The sequence below is a fragment of the Stigmatopora nigra genome, chromosome 12 (assembly GCF_051989575.1).
Source record: "Stigmatopora nigra isolate UIUO_SnigA chromosome 12, RoL_Snig_1.1, whole genome shotgun sequence".
NCBI classification, from domain to species: domain Eukaryota; kingdom Metazoa; phylum Chordata; class Actinopteri; order Syngnathiformes; family Syngnathidae; genus Stigmatopora; species Stigmatopora nigra.
In genome coordinates, this window is record NC_135519.1 from 916167 (window position 1) to 937144 (window position 20978).

Consider the following 20978-nt stretch of genomic DNA (forward strand, 5'->3'; position numbering starts at 1 on the left):
CCCTCGCTACTTCGCGCTTCAGCTATCGCGGACTCAGAGCTTCACAGATTTTTTTCAGGAAAAAAAAAGTAAAGATATTAAGTTAAAATTATAAATTACATCATTTTAGAAGAGGTGGAAACAAAATATTCAATAAGAATTAGTAATTGCATCAAAAAAAGGCCAAAGAAATGGTCAATAACATGGTGAGAGTTCAGCAATCACATTGATGACGTCATGGCTGCTTACAGGCCCAAAAAAACTATGTTTACAACTCCCAATAACGATGTTTCTTACGTGCAAAAAAACTGCAGAAGATCCTCCATCCGGACTACTATGATGTTTTTGCTTGGTGGTGCTTTTGTGTACGTGTTATACGTTTCTTTAAGCATTTTTGAAGGGGCACGCCTACTTCGCGGAAATGCAGCTATTGCGGGGGGTCCCGGTCCCCATTAACCGCGACAAGCGAGGGAACACTGTATTACAATGGAAAAACATTTTTATTGGTTCTGATTCACCATATGTGAAAAAAAATCATAAAAAAAATTCAAACTAAACTTCATTCTAATTTTGTTTGAATTTTTAAAAAAAAATCTCCGGGCTTGGCCTTTTTTGCCGTGCTTCCACCTTCCCTTTTAGCGGGAGTTTTTAAAAGAGACCTATCTCGGATTGTTTGCTTTTGTCTCTCCTTCAAAATATTAGAAAAATGACGCACATAAATGTCCTCACAATAGGATAACAAACGACCACTTGCCAACTTGTCTGGGTGTTCCTCTCATATTGGTGAGCAGGCTCCATCACACGTACACCTTGGTCATCTGGGAGGGGCTCGGAGTGGAGCTGCTGCTTCTCCGGATTGAGAGGAGCCAGGTGAGTTGGTTCAAGCATCTGATCAGCACACCCCCTGGGCACCTCCCTAGGGAGGTGTTCCGGGGCACGTTCTACCGGGAGGAGGCCATGGGGACAGCGCTGAGGAGACAGTCTCCCGACTAGCCCTGGAGCGCCTTGGGGTCCTCCCGGAAAAGCTGTATGAAGTGGCCAGGGAGAGGGAAGTCAGGGCTTCCCTGCTGAAGATGCCGCCCGCACAACCCGAGATGAGACTTGTGGGTTGTTGAAATATTGAGCCCTATCATAACTTTAATAATGTATTTTCTGCTCATCTTTCAACAAATGTGGATGTTCTCAAAGTTACTCCCTTATCTTAGTCTATGTACGAATGTGCAGCACAACATTGTTATTGTGATTGTCCACATCCTCGTGACAGATCCCCTCGTCCAACCTTATCCTGACTTCAACTGGTGTCAGCGTCCCTGCTTGTGGTGTATAGTACTACTTTAAATGTGGGTCTTTTTTATTGTTTTCGTTTTTCAGTTTTTCCTGAGGCGCTGTAATTGGCTCACACAAGTTTTTGAATGTTGAATTGTAAATTTGTTGAAATTTAGCTAATCTAGTATAGCATGTAAAGCAAAAATACATGCTGCCTGAAACATGTCAGTCATTTGTTGTTACTGCACCAATAAAAGGCTACATTCAAAGACAAGAATAGCCTCTTTCATTCATACTAAGAAACCGAAATTGCAAAATGTATTGAACAATTAATTGTGATATATCACAAACCATTGTATTATTCCTTGTTTTATTTATCATGGATATATAACAGGCATTATCCATGTAGCACAGTTTAGGACTAACATGTTCACCAATGAAAATGTGGGTCTGGACCCATTGGTATGTGTTCATCTGTATTTTAAGTATGCCGATTATGATTAAAGTTGTTGCTTTGAAATCCCTGAGAACCATAGTGAACACACGTATCCTCAGTTTGTCCCGATCCATCAGGCCGATCCCAAAATTCGTGGCCATCCAAGACTTCAATCCCAGAGTCTCCTGTGTTGTGCCGGTACCTGCCCTGCAACATATCCTTGTTGTTGGAAGCACTTTGATAGTTGAGCTGATGAATCCCTGGTATGGCTGTGTATACGGCATCACTAGGGATGGAGATGGCTACGTGATGACAGGATTCAGCATGTCTTTCTGCGGGTGGTGTTGCCAGGACAGCTGTGTAAGGAGGTGGAGGAGTAGATGGGTGCTCAACAACTTCGTCATAGGCTGGCAACAGGTAGGAGGGTAAGAATCCTAAGGAATGAAAAACAAAGATAATGATTACTCCCAACCAAAAATAAACAAATATCTCCTTTATATCTTTAACCATGGTCTACTAGCCAAAAAGACATTTAGCTGACTGACATCTGGCCGACAGCCAACTCGCCGAAAAACCCTCAGGCCGAACGTAGAATTAGCCAAACAACTATTTGGTCGACCGACTATCTAGCCCAGGGGTGTCAAACTCCCTTTGGTCTGCGGGCCGAATACAGCTTAATTTGAGATCAAGCGGGCCGGACCAATAAACTAATTGCAAAATTACATAAACTAACAACAATAAGCCCACTTTTTTCCTTTGTACTAGTCACTAATAATTAGTGCAAAGAATGAGTAAATTATCAAAATGTTTATTAACAGAATTTTCCTTTTACATTATGAACAATATATTATGAACAAGAGAATAACATAAGAACATAAACAAATGTTAATTCATGTTGTCTGCATGTACTAATACAAGAAGTACAAATTTTAAAGAAAATTCATATTTTTTTTATACAATGCAACTTTCTTCCCCGGGCCGTACCAAACCACCAGGCGGGCCGGATCCGGCCCGCAAGCCGTATGTTTGACACCCCTGGCGTAGACTGTTTTTTTGACAGCCCCAGTCTTTCGTGGTCAGACAGGCAATTTACATTATGAACAACCTTTTACCAGGTCAAGGTGGTCCTAGTTCCGCCGCAGTGTTGCTTTCATGTTGTCTGCACATACTAAAACACTGCGCCCCTAGCGGATAATACAAGAACTATAAATTTAAAAAAAATCAGTTTTTTTTCATACAATGCAGCTTTCTTTCCCGGGCCGTACCAAACCACCAGAAGGGTCGGATACTTCCCGCGGGCTGTATGTTTGACACCCGTGATCTAGCCGAAGAACATTTAGCTGACGCGCTCGCCCCGCCCCCGGTCGTGTGTGTGTACAAGTTTTTCAACCTCGGCCCGCGGGCCATATACGGCCCATTACTGATCATAAGTTCATTTAGAATAACAAGTTACAGATAACAACTAAGGAGTTATATCGGTAGATACTGTTATTTACACCAGAATAGAACACATTGAGATTAATCTTTGAATTAAGGTTTTCAGCAAATCATTTCGAATATATATTGTCGAAAATATTGGGAAATTATTTAAATTTAAAATATATTTAACAAGTATATATTTCTGCGTATCTCGAACTCCAAAGAGTTATCAATTAAACAACTACTACAATTTCAAATATGGTGCTGCTGCTTAATGAAAATATAAATATTAATAAACAAAATATTCCTGAATACCCTTGTCATGGGAAGAGTATTCAGGAATATTTTGTATATTTATAATGTGGTAGAATCACGCGGAAAATGGCATTTAATGATTAAATACAGATACTGGAGCGCTTTGGAAGTTTAAACCGAGTCCAGGGTAGAGATTTCCCTGGTAAAAGACAGCCATGGACGTCAATGGCGAAAAACCCAAAATGCACAAAAATGACTTAAAATCCAGCCAAAAACAGAATTAAATGAATAAATACAAATACTGCAGCATAAATAAAAGTACTGGCGATTTTTAGAGACTATAACTGAGCCCAAGGTGCTTGATTTCTCGGAAAAAAGTGCACTTTTAACCCGGTACCGGACCCAATTGCAGTAAATGTATTTATCCATCAGGTGGAAGTGTTCTGCCGATTCAAAACCAGTCCAGAGTGCATACGGGTGTGTATTCAAAACGGGTCCATTCGGTTCTGGTGGGTCATTTTGCACGAGGAATGTGTCTAAAATGTATTCCTGGATTTACTAAAATAAAAATTAATCTCAATGTTTTCTATGCTGGTGTAAATTACAGTAACTACTGTCATATTGTTCTCTAAGACCTCTAGTCTGTATTTTAGTAAGTCCAGGAATCATACTCCATAAAATTTTAGAAACATTCCCACATTTTCTTTTAATAGAGTCAGGGACTCTCCTTAGACAAAGTCAGGGACTTTTGGTCTTGGTGTATTCAGAGATATTGGGTGAATCACAAAGTAGAGATAAATTTTCAGTAATTTAGAAAATAATTGTTGTTTTAACTATTAAGTACGTGATTAATATGGGTCAGAAAGCAACAAAAAGGGTGGGTTTATTGTCAGACTGCAAAATGAAAATTGGAGTTACCGGATGTGAAATATATGCAAATGCATTTTATGGGGAGTTGCCTGTATCTGCCAAGATGGGTGAAAAAACATGGTTTCTGTCCCAATTTAAAAGATATGGAAGGTTTGATGAGCTTGGAAAGGGAATTGTGAAAGGAAAGGGAGAGAAAGGGAAAGAAAGATGAGGAAGTTGAGAAACAGTTGTTGGTGTTGAAAATATGGAAAGAACTGTGTGAATTGTCTACACGACATCGAAAAAAAAGAAGAAAAAGAAGAACGAGCAAAAAGAAGGTCTCATCACCGCCATGAAAATCAGCGCAGAAGAGGAAACCAACGTTCATCGGAGATCGACAACCAGAAAACGCCCAAGCTGCTGAAAGATTGCCCAACTCTCTTCCACCAGCGGCGCCACCCACCGGTCCCATCTACCCTTCCCTCGTAGGATTGGAACGCCCCCCGAATAAGATACCTCCGCCCCGCGCGCTGACGACACCATTTTGTCACCAGGCCAAACCAGATCCGGCAATTCCTACCGACTTCAAAACTCCGGAGAATATTGGAACGGAAAAGGAGCTCCACAGTCCCCAATACAAACGATGGTGACAGAAAAAAAAAGTCGAAATCTTCCTCTTCATAGTTGTGGCGAATCCAAGGTGGGAGGAAAAACAACAATCACCCGCCCTATTGGTCTACCGACCCTGGACCGAGGCCGAATGCCTGGAAGCATGCAAGGGACTCGGAGATGTGGAAGAAAATGCGGCACAATGGCCCAGAAACTTCTGTGAGTTAGTGGCATCCTATCACCTAGATGGAGCTGAAGTGGAGAAAGCCTTAAAGAACTCTCTGAAACATAGATTGGGCAGAGTCAGAGAGAGATTCACAGGACGTGATGCAGGGGGAAACGTATTAGCCTACAACTCCCAAGCCCTAACCGGAGTAATAGAAAAGCTACTTGGAAGAGCAGTGGCAATCTTCCAGAGACCCCGACTACCAAAGAATAAAGACATGTACACAGAAAGAGGGCGAGACTACAAATGATTACTATGCCAGATTAGAAAGATGTGTCAAGTCCAACAGACGCATGATGGATGACGGCGATGAAAATGGCCCATTCTGAGTCCAGTTGAAGCAATGGTTTATCAAAGGAATCCAAGTTCCCATTTCCGGATTCATCAGAAAACACTTTGTAACCTACAAGAATGCCTCATCCGCTGACCTACTCCAATGGGCAAGCCACGTAGAGGGGAACATTCTCTCCAAGAAGGAAAGGGCCCAGGTGACAGCCAGCGCACAAATAATAATTGAGACGCTTCAAGCCACCACCATGTTTGTCGCCAGAGGATATGGACCCCCGAGAAATGCCCCAGGACCCGCAATACGATGAACCACAATGATGCCAGAAGTCCGTCCAAGAGGACTCCCTCGAACCATCTACGAGAGGATGTGAGGACGAGGGAAACAAGGGGGAAGAAAATGTACTTAGATATTAAACTCTCTCTCTCATAGGTATTAAACTCTCTCTCTCTCATGAATATAATTTTGAGAGCTGGATTCAACAGTAAACTCTCTGTCACTGTTACAATCCCGTCGCGTAGTGCGACGCGATCGAGGGGGGGAAGGTGAACCCAAGTAAGGAGTCGCCAAAGCAAATGTAAAAGGGGAGGCAGATATGTTGCTCTTGTTGCTTGGTTTAATTAACGGGGTAAACATAACATAAACAACTTAGCTTGATCACTTACTACAACAGAAAAGAAACATGCAGCGTGGCGTCAATGTGAACGGCATGACAAAGTGGAAACACAGGGAATGAAACCAGACGATCCGACAGCGTTCAACAAAAAACATAATGCTTAAATAGCATCACCTAATTAGCCACGGCTGATAATAAACATGACATCATGCCAGGAGGGGCAATCAAGCCACTCCTGACAGTCACCATTTGACCAGGGACCAAAAGGTTCGCTGGTTGACGGTGCACAACCTCTACGCACCCCCATGCCGAGATCCGGGACGAAACTCCGAACTGGATCTTACCTGGATCGGGCCGAACACCGACGTGATCATCGGCGGTGACCTTAACCCCCACTCCGGCCTCTGGGACCTGCGGCCAGGCGGGAACTCCTGGGAATCTTTAATGAATCCTTCATATCCGGTTCCTGCCCGCAGGCATGGAGAGAGGCAACCATCCTACCTCTCAGGAAGACTGGCAAACCTGCCAGTGACATCACCTCCTATCGTCCAATCAGCCTGACCTCGTGCGTGGTGAAGACCCTCGAGAGAATCATCCACAACCGGGTGTACTACGAGGCAGAAACCCGAGGTTGGATTTGCAGAGAGTAGGCGGGCTTCCGCAAGCTGAGGAGCTGGGAAGACCAGATCCTCCACGTCGCGCAGACCATTAGCGACGGTTTCCAACAGAAAAACCGCCCCGCGGAGTGATGGCCCTGCTGGACTACAGCAAAGCCTACGACCGTGTCTGGAAGAAGGATCTCCTCCTGACGGCGCTGGACGCAGGCATGCCAGTCCAGACTGCCCGGTGGTTAAAGAGTTTCCTCTTCGACCGCCGAGCCAGGGTTCAAATAAACGGGGAGCGGAGAAAGTCTGTTCCAATGCGCCAAGGTCTCCCCCAAGGCTCTGTCCTTGCACCATTCCTCTTCCTGATATACATCAACAACCACCAAAGAGTCATCCCAGCAAATGTCGACATCGCACTTTATGCCTGACGACATTGCCCTGCTGGCACAGAGCACGCGCAAAGAAGACGCTGAGGCGGCGATTCAGAACGCAGTCGGAGCTGTTTGCAAGTGGAGCTGCAAAAAGAAGATGACGTTGAACGCCTCGAAGAGCGAGGTCACAATCTTCTCTTCTGACTCAAAGGAGACTTCCTGGACCCCGTCCGTCACTGTGGGAACAACGAGCCTGCGCTTCAACCCCACCCCCAAATTCCTTGGGGTAAAGCTCGACAGATGCCTGAGTTTCGGGCCACACGTGAAGGCCGTCACCAAGAAAGTGGCTTTCCGAAACCACATCCTTGCCTGTCTGACCACGAAAGACTGGGGCTGTCAAAAAAACAGTCTACGCCAGGGGTGTCAAACTTACGGCTTGCGGGCCGGATCCGGCCCGCCTGGTGGTTTGGTACGGCCCGGGGAAGAAAGTTGCATTGTATAAAAAAAATATGAATTTTCTTTAAAATTTGTACTTCTTGTATTAGTACATGCAGACAACATGAATTAACATTTGTTTATGTTCTTATGTTATTCTCTTGTTCATAATATATTGTTCATAATGTAAAAGGAAAATTCTGTTAATAAACATTTTAATAATTTACTCATTCTTTGCACTAATTATTAGTATTAGTAACTAATACAAAGGGAAAAAATGGGCTTATTGTTAGTTCTATGTAATTTTGCAATGAGTTTACTGGTCCGGCCCGCTTGATCTCAAATTAAGCTGTATTCGGCCCGCAGACCAAAGGGAGTTTGACACCCCTGGTCTACGCTCTGTCCACCTCGCCCTTCAGCGGAGCGTCATGGACTACGCTGCCCCAGCATTGCAGCCCTACCTGTCGCAGTCCCGACTTGACGACCTTGGTCGCGCCCAGAACATTGCCCTGCGCATCGTGACGGGCCAACTGAAGATGACACCAGTCGAGGCGCTGCAGCTAGAAGCGGGCGTGTGCTCTTTCTCCTCGGGAGTAAGAACTGTATATGTATTCATATGTAATAAACAGACGGTGCCCTACTTATGAACGAGTTACGTTCCGAGCGCTTGTTCATAAGTTGAATTTGTTCGTAAGTTGATTCAGTGCTTTATTTTGTATTATAATTTATGTTTAAGGCCTATAAAAGTATACTGAAGGTTTATATAAAAGCATTTGTATGTTTGAGGCTTGTATACGTAACCAGCATTGGTTTGTACTGAAAAAAACATTTAATAAAATGGAGAGAATACATACAGTACTGTATACATACATTAGAGAGATGGAGAGAGATTTACTAAGAAACTGGCCGAAAGAAGCTTTCTAATGACGATTGCACAGTTTTCTTCTTTTTTAATCATAAATGATGCGGTAGCACTGTATGGCATCCTCCTATTGATTTGCAACCTTTGTGCAACGTTGAATATTTGGGTCCTGCTGCTCGATCTTTCTGTTTATAAATGGTACTGACGGTCAAACGATTCAAGTTGTATTCCCGTGCAACGCTCACGACTTTCTCACGAGCATCAAGCTTCATTATTATTGCCACTTTAGTTTCAAATGAAATGGCTTGCCTCTTCCTTGCATCTCCTTCACTAGAAGCTCTTCGCTTTTCGCCAACCATATTGAATAATGGATGCACAAGATATTTAATGATAAAAATGAAAAACGTCTTTTGCGCACTGGAGATACGTCCACGCACTTCCGCACTGCAACGAACTGGGCAGAGGAAGGTGGATGCTGGGTGAGCCGAGCTCTCACAGCGCCAGGCGTCGGTATTAGCGGCGGAAAGAAGCACTACTCGGAAAAAGGTGCGCAATACAAAATCGAACTTGCAAACATTTTTTGACATAAACAGAATTTGCAGACATGTTCGTATGTACCTTTGTTCGTAACTTGAATATTCGTAAGTAAAGGAGAGTCTATATGTATTTATATGAAAATAAACCATTGTAATACTATATTACAATAAGCAAGGCACAGATATCCAACTTCGGCATATTTGGGTTCTACAATGATAACTACTTCTGAAGACAAGCCTTTGAATAAAAAATGTTTGACATTCCTGGTCAGTGGCAGTGTAACTAAGACAAAAAAAAAAAAACTACTTACTGAGATAGAGGGGAAGCTGAGAGTTGTTATGAGCTTCTCTGTAGGCAATGAGGTTGATCTCATTCTGTCGGCGCTGCTGCTGGAAGCGCTGTTTTGCGCGCCAGTGTTGACACAAACAACAGCATGTCAGGATGCCAATCAGAGTCCACACCAACCAGAACCCTATAAATTGACCAGAAAATATAACAAGAAAAATAAATAAATGCAAATAACCATGATGTATGGAAAATAAGTGCATTTTTTTGTTTTCAATGGGGGTATGGCAGGGGTGGGCAACCATTTTGACTATAAAACACAAAAAACAAATGAGAGTGGACAGAGCTACTGCCACTGGCTTATGTGTGACGGCGCCATCTTGGGGATATAAAAATAGATAGATAAATAAATTGAAAGAAAAATTAAAACAAAAAAACATTATTTGGACAACGACGGCGGGCTGGATTAAAACGCCTTGCGGGCCGGATGTGGCCCGTGGGCTGTAGTTAGCCCATGTCTGGGGTAGGGGGACACAACAACTAAAGACAAAGGGGGTATGGATGATGTCCATAACGAATAACGACAGAGGCGGCGCTACACGACAGAAAAAGAAACAAGTCCAAAGCATAATTGCATTTATTCATGATTACTTTCACGACGGATTCAAGATTGCGGCACGCACAGGTGCAGCGGCACGACTGGTACTGCAACAGTAGGATCATTAAAATTCACTGTTCCCAGCTCTTGGCAGTTCGGTGCAGGCCCTTCTATCTACCAAGGGAGCTAACGATTGTCATTGTAATGGCTGTTTACATCCCACCGGATGCTAACGTTAGCACGGCACTTAGCCTCCTGCTAGCGACTGTAAACAAACAGCAGCTTGACCACCGCGATGGAGTCTTATTTGTCGCCGGTGACTTCAACAAAGCATATTTAAAGACTGTTCTGCCTAAGTTTATTCAGTACATAAAGTCTTTATTGTCGCCGGGGACTTCAACAAGGAACTTAAAGACTGTTGTGTTTAAATGTATCCAGTATGTGAAGTATCACACCAGAGGAGATAAAACTCTAGACCAGGGGTGTCAAACTCCCTTTGGTCTGCGGGCCGAATACAGCTTAATTTGAGATCAAGCGGGCCGGACCAGTAAACTCATTGCAAAGTTACATAGAACTAACAATAAGCCCACTTTTTTCCTTTGTATTAGTCACTAATACTAATAATTAGTGCAAAGAATGAGTAAATTATCAAAATGTTTATTAACAGAATTTTCCTTTTACATTATGAACAATATATTATGAACAAGAAAATAACATAAGAACATAAATAAATGTCAATTCATGTTGTCCGCACACACTAAAACACTGCGCCCCCTAGCGGATAATACAAGAACTAGAAATGTTAAAGAAAATTCATATTATTTTTATACAATGCAACTTTCTTCCCCGGGACGTACCAAACCACCGGACGGGCCGGATCCGGCCCACGGGCCGTATGTTTGACACCCCTGCTCTAGACCATCCCCCTCCCTCACCAAGCTGGATCAGACCATTTCTGCCTGTCTGTCACCCCCTCATAGTCCCCACTCCGGAGGCAAACAAGGCAGAAAATAAAGACAATAAAAACATGGCCTGAGGACGCCCTTTCTCAGCTGCAGGACAGTTTTTTTCCGCACAATTGGAAACATTTTGAACACCATAACCTCCTGGACCTCACAGACACCGTACTTTCCTACGTCAAAAACTGTACGAACACAGTCACTGTTAATAAACGTATCCGTCTTTTTCCGAACCAAAAACCCTGGATGACCATTGAGACACAGGTACTTAAATGCTGTAACAGCGTCTTCAGGTCAGGGGACAAGTTACAATACAGTGCTGCCAGAGCAGACCTGAAGAGAGAGGCATTAGAAAGGCCAAGGCAGCATATACAAAGAAAATTGAGGATCACTTCCCAGAAAGTAACCCAAAGAAGTTGCGGCAGGGAATACAACACATTACCAATTACAATGACAATAATGTGTCTGTTAACGCAGATGCCTCACTAGCAGAGGAACTGAACCGTTTCATTGCCCGCCTTGAGACTGACAAATCGGATTCATCCTTAACACATCCAGCACGGTGCAGCAGTACACTGAAGCTTCGGGAACGTGAAGTGAGACAGGTACTGCAGACAGTGAACACCAGAAAGGCTGCTGGCCCTGACGGAGTACCTGGGAAGGTGCTCAAAGGCTGTGCTGACCAGCTGACTGAGGTTTTCACAAAGATTTTCAATTGTTCCCTGCAACAATCCATCATCCCATCCAGCCTGAAATCTGCCACCATTATCCCTGTCCCTAAAAAGCCAGCCAGTGACAGCCTGAATGATCATAGGCCTGTTGCACTTACGCCTGTGATCATGAAGTGCTATGAAAAATTGGTCGCCCGCCACATCAGGGATACAATCCCTCCCTCAGTTGACCCTCACCAGTTTGCTTATAGAGCTTACAGGTCCACTGAGGACGCCATCGCCGTAGCTCTACACACAGCACTGAGCCACCTGGAGCACCATTGGAACTATGTGAGGATGCTTTTCATTGACGACAGCTCAGCCTTCAACACTATAATACCAAACATTCTGGCTGACAAACTCTCACCTTGGACTATCCTCTTCCATCTGCTGCCGGATTAAGAATTTCTTAACCAACCGTGCACAAACTGTTAGACTTGGTCCCCACTTTTGTTCCTCCATTACACTGAGAACTGGCTCCCCTCAAAGCTGTGTACTGAGTCCTCTTCTATTCCCTCTGTACACATACGACTGTACACCGACCCACCAGTCTAACTCCATCATCAAATTTGCCGATGACGCCACTGTGGTCGGACTCATCTCAGGGGATGAGGCCAACAAACTGTCAACAATCTCACATTAAACGCCACAAAAAATAAAGAACTAATCATGGACTTTCACAAATGCCGCACAAATCTGGCCCCACTCCTCATAAATGGAGTAGACAGGGTCCAGTCCTTCAAATTCCTGGGGGTCCACGTCACAGCCAAACTCTGCTGGTCTACCAACACCACGACAGTGGTGACAAATGCCCAGAAACAACTCCATTTCCTGAGGGCACTCAGGAGGAACAACTTGGACACTAAGCTTCTGGTAACCTTCTATAGAGCCACTTTAGAGAGCATCCTGGCACACTGGATTACAGTGTGGTACACTAGAAGCACGGCAGCAGACAGAAAAGCCATGCAGAGAGTGATCACCACCGCCAGAAGATCATCAGCTGCTCTATGCCCTCGCTGGTTGACATTGCCAGTCCTCGATACCTCAGCAGAGCCAGGAACATTGTTAGGGACCCATACCACCCTGGCCACAACCTATTTGAGCTGCTGCCCTCTGGCAGACGCTACAGGTCTCACAATATACTTAAGGAGTTTTTTCCCACAGCTATCAGGACTCTGAACTTGCGTTTGCACGACACACAATCCCTTCTGTGCAATAACTTCGGGGTGTGTAATAACAATGTGCAATATCTTAGATTGTGCAATATTTTAGAATTTACCTTGCCAGGATGTGACTTTTTAAATCCTTTATGTTGTTTTTACTTGGAAAACACACTGTGGAGTCGCACCACCAGTTTCGTTATACACAGCTGTGTAAGATGACAATTAAGACTTTTGATTGATTGAAAGGGGGCATGGATGATGTCCATAATGACTAACGAGAGAGGTGGCGCAACACGACAGCAAAAGAAACAAGTCCAAAGCACAATTGCATTTATTTATTATTACTTTCACCACCTTTCTCATTTCGGGGCGAGATTGAAACACCCGCACTAGTTCAGCATGACAGCCACTTTTCAAGCGTTCTGAATGTTGGAAAAGCTGAAGAAAATGCATGTATGTCATGGCCCAAATGATATACATATTGAAATTAACATATTCAGTCTTATTTGTCGTAAGAAGAGCACATTGCATTCATTTTTCATTGTTACACAACAAATGCTGCCCAAGGGACGAGTCGATGGCGCATCGACCTCAGGTTTCAATCCCCCGTTTGGACCTTCCTGTGTAGAGTTTGCATGTTTGCATGTTTCTCTAGGTACTCCAGTTTTTTCCTGTGACCGGACGTTTTGTCGAAAGACGTTTGGTCCCCGGACGTATGGTCCCCGGACGTATGGTCCCCGGACGTATGGTCCCCGGACGTATGGTCCCCGGACGTATGGTCCCCGGACGTATGGTCCCCGGACGTATGGTCCCCGGACGTATGGTCCCCGGACGTATGGTCCCCGGACGTATGGTCCCCGGACGTATGGTCCCCGGACGTATGGTCCCCGGACGTATGGTCCCCGGACGTATGGTCCCCGGACGTATGGTCCCCGGACGTATGGTCCCCGGACGTATGGTCCCCGGACGTATGGTCCCCGGACGTATGGTCCCCGGACGTATGGTCCCCGGACGTATGGTCCCCGGACGTATGGTCCCCGGACGTATGGTCCCCGGACGTATGGTCCCCGGACGTATGGTCCCCGGACGTATGGTCCCCGGACGTATGGTCCCCGGACGTATGGTCCCCGGACGTATGGTCCCCGGACGTATGGTCCCCGGACGTATGGTCCCCGGACGTATGGTCCCCGGACGTATGGTCCCCGGACGTATGGTCCCCGGACGTATGGTCCCCGGACGTATGGTCCCCGGACGTATGGTCCCCGGACGTATGGTCCCCGGACGTATGGTCCCCGGACGTATGGTCCCCGGACGTATGGTCCCCGGACGTATGGTCCCCGGACGTATGGTCCCCGGACGTATGGTCCCCGGACGTATGGTCCCCGGACGTTCGGTCCCCGGACGTTCGGTCCCCGGACGTATTGTCCCCGGACGTTTGGTCCCCGGACGTATGGTCCCCGGACGTTTGGTCGAGCGGACGTTTCGTAGAACGGACGGGTCGTCGACCGGACGTTTGGTCGCAGGGTTTGCTCCCTCTTATGAGTTACAGAGGCAGAGTTTACTGTTGAAAGCGAGCAATCAGGTAATCTCTCACTCTCAAAATTATAATCATGAGAGTTTGTAATTGCATTGACAATGTAAGAGCATTTATATCAAAATATCGCTCGCTACCAGCAGATCCATTGGCATGTGTGTACATGCTATTCAGCGCCGGATTTGCACGCTCGCCCCACCCCCGAATTTGCGCGTATTGGCGTGTCTAGTTTTTCAGACTACGGCCCACGGGCCATGTACGGTTAGACTTTTAAATCCGGCTCGCCGACGTTGTCCAAATTATAAAAATCAATGACCTCATTAATTTCCCTTTACCCTGCAATACCGCTTATAGACTGCTTTTTTTCGTTGAATAATGTTTTTAATGTTGAAAGTAAATTTGAAAATACATTTACACCTTCAATTGTTTCTTTTTTTATATTTCAATCCCCAGGTTTCATTAATTACTTTGTGTGTCCAAATGCTGTCAAATTTTAGTATCCATTCCGGCCCGCAAGTCAAAAAGTTTGCCCACCCCTGGTATAGACAAACTGGCCTCTTTTATACTATTATTGTCCCAAATTAAACACATTATCAACGTGGCCGGTCGAATCGCCAAAAGGCGTTTGGGCGACTGACGTTCGGACGCTCGGACAGCTCGCAGCCCGGAGGTTTGGGCGTCCGGATAGTTTGGCGACCGGAGGTTTGGGTGTCCGGACGTTTGGGCGGCGTTTATTTCGCCGCTGCGGGATTCGCGCGCTCACCCCGTCCCCGGATTGTGTGTGTACAACTTTGTCAACTTCGGCCCGTAAGGATTTTTAACCCGGCCTGCCGCCGGCGTTGTCCAAAGTCCCAAGTTTGTTGGACCTGGGAAGTTGTCACAACCCCGACCTCTGTCACATTTTGAATCGGACGATTCCACACGGACAGGACTGCCTAGAACCGCTACACACATATGGTCTGCCTTGTCGCTGTCCCTTTAAGAGTGGCTCATATGCGCTCCCACAGTCCAACTTCGTCCTCTCCTTCATGATTGTTCCATCTTTGCTCAGTTAAAGGGACAGCGACAAGGCAGACCATGTGTGTGTAGCGATTCTGGGGAGTCCTGTCCAGGTGGAATCATAATCGTAATTTCTTATAAACTGTGTGTGTGTGTGTGTGTGTGTGTGTGTATATATGTGACATGCTAAAGTGTTTAATTTATGATTATAAAAAAATAATGAAAAGATCCAATCGAAACAACCCCACTTTTATTTGTAGAATAAAATAATAAATTAAACACTTTAGCATGTCACATACACACACACAGATTACTCTTTTAATAAAAACTGCCATCTGTGAATTCCCTTTGTACATAATTTTTAAGTTTGTATTGCATTTGTACTTTTTGTACATAATCAGCAGAACTCTCCCATCTGGTGGTCAAATTAATTCATTGCAATTGGGACGGGTACAAGCATTAAAAGTGCATTTTTGCCGGAGAAGTCAACCCCCTGGGCTCGGTTATAGTGTCTAAAAATCCCCAGTATTTTTATTTAATCATTAAATGCTTTTTTTGGCTGGATTTAAACCCATGGCTGTCTTTTCAAATTCATCCTACACATTAATAACAGAAATAGCATCTGCACCTCAGTCAACATGAATCGGACATCATTGATTTTTACTATAATTTGGACAACGCCGGCGGTGGGCCGGATTAAAAATCCTAACGAGCCGTATATGGCCTGCGGGCCGAGGTTGACAAACATGTACGGTACTCGGACGTTTGGTCGCCCGGTCTTTTGGTCGCCCTGGCCTTTTGGTCGCCCGGTCTTGATGTCGCCGGACGATTGGTCTCCAGACGTTTGGTCCCCGGTCTTTTGGTCGCCAGTCAAACGGTGACACAGTTTACTGTTGAAAAAAGCTCTCAAATATATACTCATGATTTTAATATCTAAATATCTAATACAGTGTTCCCTCACTACTTCGTAGTTCAGCCACCGCGGATTCAGAGCTTCATGTTTTTTGGGGGAAAAAAATAAATAAAAAAATACAAATATTACATTGAGACAACATATTTTAGTTTTTTTGTCATAACATGAATTTCACTCTCTCCACTCGTATTCTATATGGTGTACTGTACACAGGGGGGGGGGGGATTAAATTAAAATTAAATTAAGCATTTTTGAAGGGGCATCCCTACTTCGCGGAAATTCAGTTATTGCGGGTGGTCCCAGGCCCCATTAACCGCGATAACCGGGGAACACTGTATCAAAATATCAATACGATCACTCATTTAACATACATCTAAACGGTCACACGCGTGCGTCCGAGCCGGCGAAAACTTTCCACACTGCCACAAGTTTCATAAACAATAGCCATGACAGTCGAACCTTGTGATACGACCGCTTCGCCATACGGTATTGTTGTTTTACGGCGAAAATTTTGATCGAATAATTCGCCCGAGATACGATCAAAATTTCGTGATGGGACCAAGCCAGGTGGCCGTGGCACTGTCTTTTTTGCATCTCTTTTGTGTATAAAATATTTCTACGACCACTGGGCGGACTTTGCATTTCCCCCGCGTTGGGGACATTTACAGGTAAACAATATTACCATGGATCGAGTTCTGAAAAGAAAAGGCGTTGACAATGGACACGAAACGTAAAACAATTGAAAAATATGAGTGAGGTACGTGTTACTGGGCTCGCTAGGCAATACGAGAGGAATAAGTCAACCATTTCCGCCATCCTTAAGAAGAACGCATCAAGACATTTGCCTTGATTATCGCCGAGGAAAGTTACCTCCCCCAGCAAGAAACCGGTCTTTTTTGGAAAAAGATGCCCAGGCGGACATTCATCGTGGCAGAGGAGAAGGCATTACCGGGACACAAACCCATGAAGGACCGCTTAACGCTAGTGTTGTGTGCTAATGTGAGCGGTGACTGTAAAATTAAGCCGCCACTAGTGTACAATGCGGAGAACACGCGTGCCTCCAAGAGACCTACAAGTGATGTGGCGCGCTAATTCTAAAGCTTGGACTACGCGTATTGTGATGATATTTGTGTGCGTCATTTTAGAAACATTTCGAAGGGGAGGCAAGTTCCTAACAACGCCTGATGCGTTCATTTTGAAGATTCAGGCAAAAGGTCCGGGTGGGGTCAACCGGTAGAATCTAAGGTAAAAAAAAAAGATTAAAACAAAATTAGAATGCAGTTGTGTGTGAAGTTACATTAAAAGTTGAGTGTCTGTATATAGTTATCCAAGTTAATTTAAATGTGTTTGTTCGTTTACGAGTGTGTTGTTGCGGGGGATCCCCCGAACGGCCCCCACTTCCGCCTCCGTGTGTCATTGTGTCTCCCCTACACCAAATACGTCTAATTTTACATCTATTAAACACATTTTATTACTATTAAACCACTCGTTATTTATCCATATATGGCGAATTAGAAGAAATAAAACCTATTTTCCAATCTAATATCCTTTTTTTGGTGTTTTTTCAGAGGGTTGGAACGAATTAATTTGTTTTCAATTCATTTTAATGGGAAACGTCCGCTTGAGTTACGATATGCTTGTCATACGATCACAGTCTCGGAACGGATTACGATTGTAAGTCGAGGTACCACTGTATATCCCTATTTCCTCCAAAGTTAAAATTATTATCATGCCGATTGAGTTTATATATTTGTTCAAATTCCTGACATTCCAGCGACACGATGACGACCATCGATGCAAACCCAGATAAATTTGCAAACAAATTAGAGTACCTGCAAGTCATTGCATACAATTTGTAAGTTTTACTGTTTTTTTCAATAAGAATTCCGATCTATTAATTCCCCTTTTACATAATTTGTACGTTTGTATTTCTAATTTTTGTACTGCTTCAATAAAAACACCATCTGTGAATTTGCTTTGTCTTCTTTTTAATCAATTAATTTTACTTATTGCCTTTTATTTTAATGTCAAAGTTCCGGGCTAAAAGTATACTAAGACATTTACTTGTTTGATAAAAATGACATTTTAACATTGCAAGTTCTCCCAAGGAGAGATAGAAGGTTCATTGGACGCCTAGGACAGTCAATGGCAGCAGCCGGTGTGTTAAATGAGTGCTGATATTGATATTTTGATATTAGATATTTAGATAATAAACTCATGAATATAATTTTGAGAGCTGGTTTCAACAGTACTTGAATATTGAACTCTCATGAATATAATTTTGAGAGCTGGTTTCAACAGTACTTAGATATCAAACTCTCATGAATATAATTTTGAGAGCTGGTTTCAACAGTAATTTGGTGTTAAACTCTCTCGTGAATCAAAAGTAGATATTTAGATATTAAACTCTCTCTCATGAATATATTTTTGAGAGCTGTTTTCAACAGTAAACGCTGTCACCATTTGACTGGCGACCAAAAGACCGGGGACCAAACATCCGGCGACCAAACGTCCGGCCAGGAACCTGTACACACATGATCCGGGGGCGGGCGAGCGCGCGAATCCCGCGGCGACGAAAACGCCGCCGCCCAAACGTTCGGACGCCCAAACCTCCGAACGGCGAACTATCCGGACGCCCAAACCTCCGGGCGGCGAGCTGTCCGGCGCCCAAATGTCAGTCGCACAAACGTTTTTCGGCAAATCGACAGAGTACCCATTATCAATAATCTGCCATTGACGGCCATGGGCGATTAAACTCACTCTCTCTCATGTTTATAATTTTGAGAGCTGGTTTCAACAGTAAACTGTCTTAATTTGACAGCGAGCAAACCTGTTCTACCAAACATCCGTTCTCGCAAACGTCCGTTCAACCACACGTCCGAGGACCATAACGTCTTTCGACCAAACGTCCGTGTACCGTAACAGAAAAAACAAATTTAAATGAACTTGGATTAATATATACAGACACTCTCAAACATACGTTTAATGTAACTTTACACAAAACTGAATTCTAATTTTTATTTACATTTTTTTTATACCTTCTGGACGGGTTAGCTGTTTGCCACGCCTCCACCCTCACATTCGCTATCGATGGGCTGTTTGATGTTGTATTCCCTTAAATATTCCGAAAATGACGCACACAAATGTCCTCACAATAGAATAACGCACGACCACTTGCCAACGAGAAGTAGTCTTGTATTAGCAATCGCTCCGCTGCTCCTAAGAACATCAGGGACATTGGCTCGCAACTCCCTCTTTGTAACATCTCTGGTCGCAACCGCTTTGAATGGTGCCTATGATGATGGCATTACAAGGAGAAAGTTGCGACCAGAGATATTACAAAGAGGAAGTTGCGAGCTAGTGCCCCTGATGTTCCTACGAGCAGCGAACGAGAATTAATATAATACTCCTCGTATTAGCAATCGCTCCGGCATTCGCGCTGAGTGACGGAAAAAAAACACTGAAGAAAGTGCAATGCTCTGCCCAGTGCTTGTAGATATCTGTTATACATGAAAGAGATGCAGCAAAAAAGACAGTGCGCTACAATGATAAACAGCCTCTGATGTCTTGGCCACCTGGCTTTCCTGCATCTTGAAAATGTTCTCGTATCTAGAGATAATTATTTGCTCGAAATGTTCCTCGTATCTCAAGCTGCTCGTATGTAGCGGTACCACTGTAAATATTTCAATCACATATTGTTTGAGTTACTCAAGAAAAAAAGTTACTTACACCATAATTCGTAGTAGTAGCTGCAGCACTGTGTTTCTCCACAGCAGTGACCAGATGCACATGTATAGCTCTGGTTGGTAAAGCCTAAGCACACCAACTTCTCCTGTGAATACAAAAGAAAAATAATTTTGTGTTGTGACTGTTGGTGAGATTTGATCTGATGTCATGTCAAAGTTGTCCAGATGTTCCATCACTTTTGAAACAAATGTTTGACTTCAATCAATAATGCAAGTTCCAAAGAAGAGGGTGACATCGAACCCACACAGCAAGAGACTTGTTTCCATTCAGTTTCAAGGTGCGGACCTTTCGCGTGTCAGGCGTACAATATAACCATTAGTCTATTGAGCTTTAGATTTTCTTGTTGTTAATTCAAAATATTAGGATGCTCAGATTGAAAAATATTAGGATTTTCGCACATATGATTAAAGTTCAGTCCACTCAATAACTTCTCAATTGCAGACTGTGTATTCTTCTATTTGACTCAATTTGATTTCTTCCATGTTCAAACCGTATACAAAACATGTTTTTGGATTGTGAGAGAAAACTGGAGTATCCGGGGAAAACCCCACGCAAGATCCATACAGGCTGGGTCGAAGACAGGATTGATCCCACTCAGAACTGTGATACCCGGGGGCTTGTGATTTAAAAAACACATTGAATTGGATTTTTTTTCAATTACGTTTTTTTTCATAAAAATGTCAAAACCCATGCTGAAACTCCCATATGGAAGCAACTCTGCTGTCCTTTGCTTGCTACTAGGACTCAGCACTATTTTTTGTAAATAGGGGTGACCAAGCACCCGGACGTCGACGGACACTTGGTGCCCGGGCGTTTGGTTGAACGGATGTTTGGGCAGAAATACCAGCCACTGTGTGTGAAAAGCTTGTGAAGAGTTACAGAAATACTTATTTTCCACCATGATTTGAAAATAAATTCTTGAAACCCAAATCCAACAATGTGATTTTTTGTTTTTTTTTCCACATTCTGTCTCTCATGGTTGAGGGTTACCCATGTTGACAATTGCAGGCCAGATCGAGGGAGATTATCAGTGGTTTTGTATGTCTTCCATTTTCTAATAATTTCTCCCACAATTGATTTTCTTTACACCAAGCATTTTACCTATTGCAGATTCCGATATTGTGTTAAAACAGAGGCTATTATTACAGGTAACGAATGTAGACCTCAATAGAAGTTGGCACTCGGACGATTCACCGAAAGACGTATCGCCGAAAAAATTTTAAGTGTTTGATTTATTATTTTATTACACATATAAAAGTAGGGATGTTTCTCATTGTCGTTTTTTGTGCCGAGGTTGAAAAAAATATACACACATGATT

The 20978-nt window shown here is 43.9% G+C and overlaps 1 protein-coding gene across 1 annotated transcript; it reads right to left on the minus strand.

Annotated features, from left to right (window-relative positions):
* Window positions 1-1618: 1618 nt before the first annotated feature.
* LOC144205564 (WW domain-binding protein 1-like) lies at window positions 1619-20141 on the minus strand. The gene is made up of 4 exons (XM_077729994.1): window positions 20103-20141; window positions 19642-19744; window positions 9062-9223; window positions 1619-2115 (listed from the first exon to the last, which is right to left on the minus strand). The coding sequence occupies exons 1-4, from the start codon at window positions 20139-20141 to the stop codon at window positions 1727-1729; spliced, it is 693 nt and encodes a 230-aa protein (XP_077586120.1). The 3' UTR covers window positions 1619-1726.
* Window positions 20142-20978: the final 837 nt, after the last annotated feature.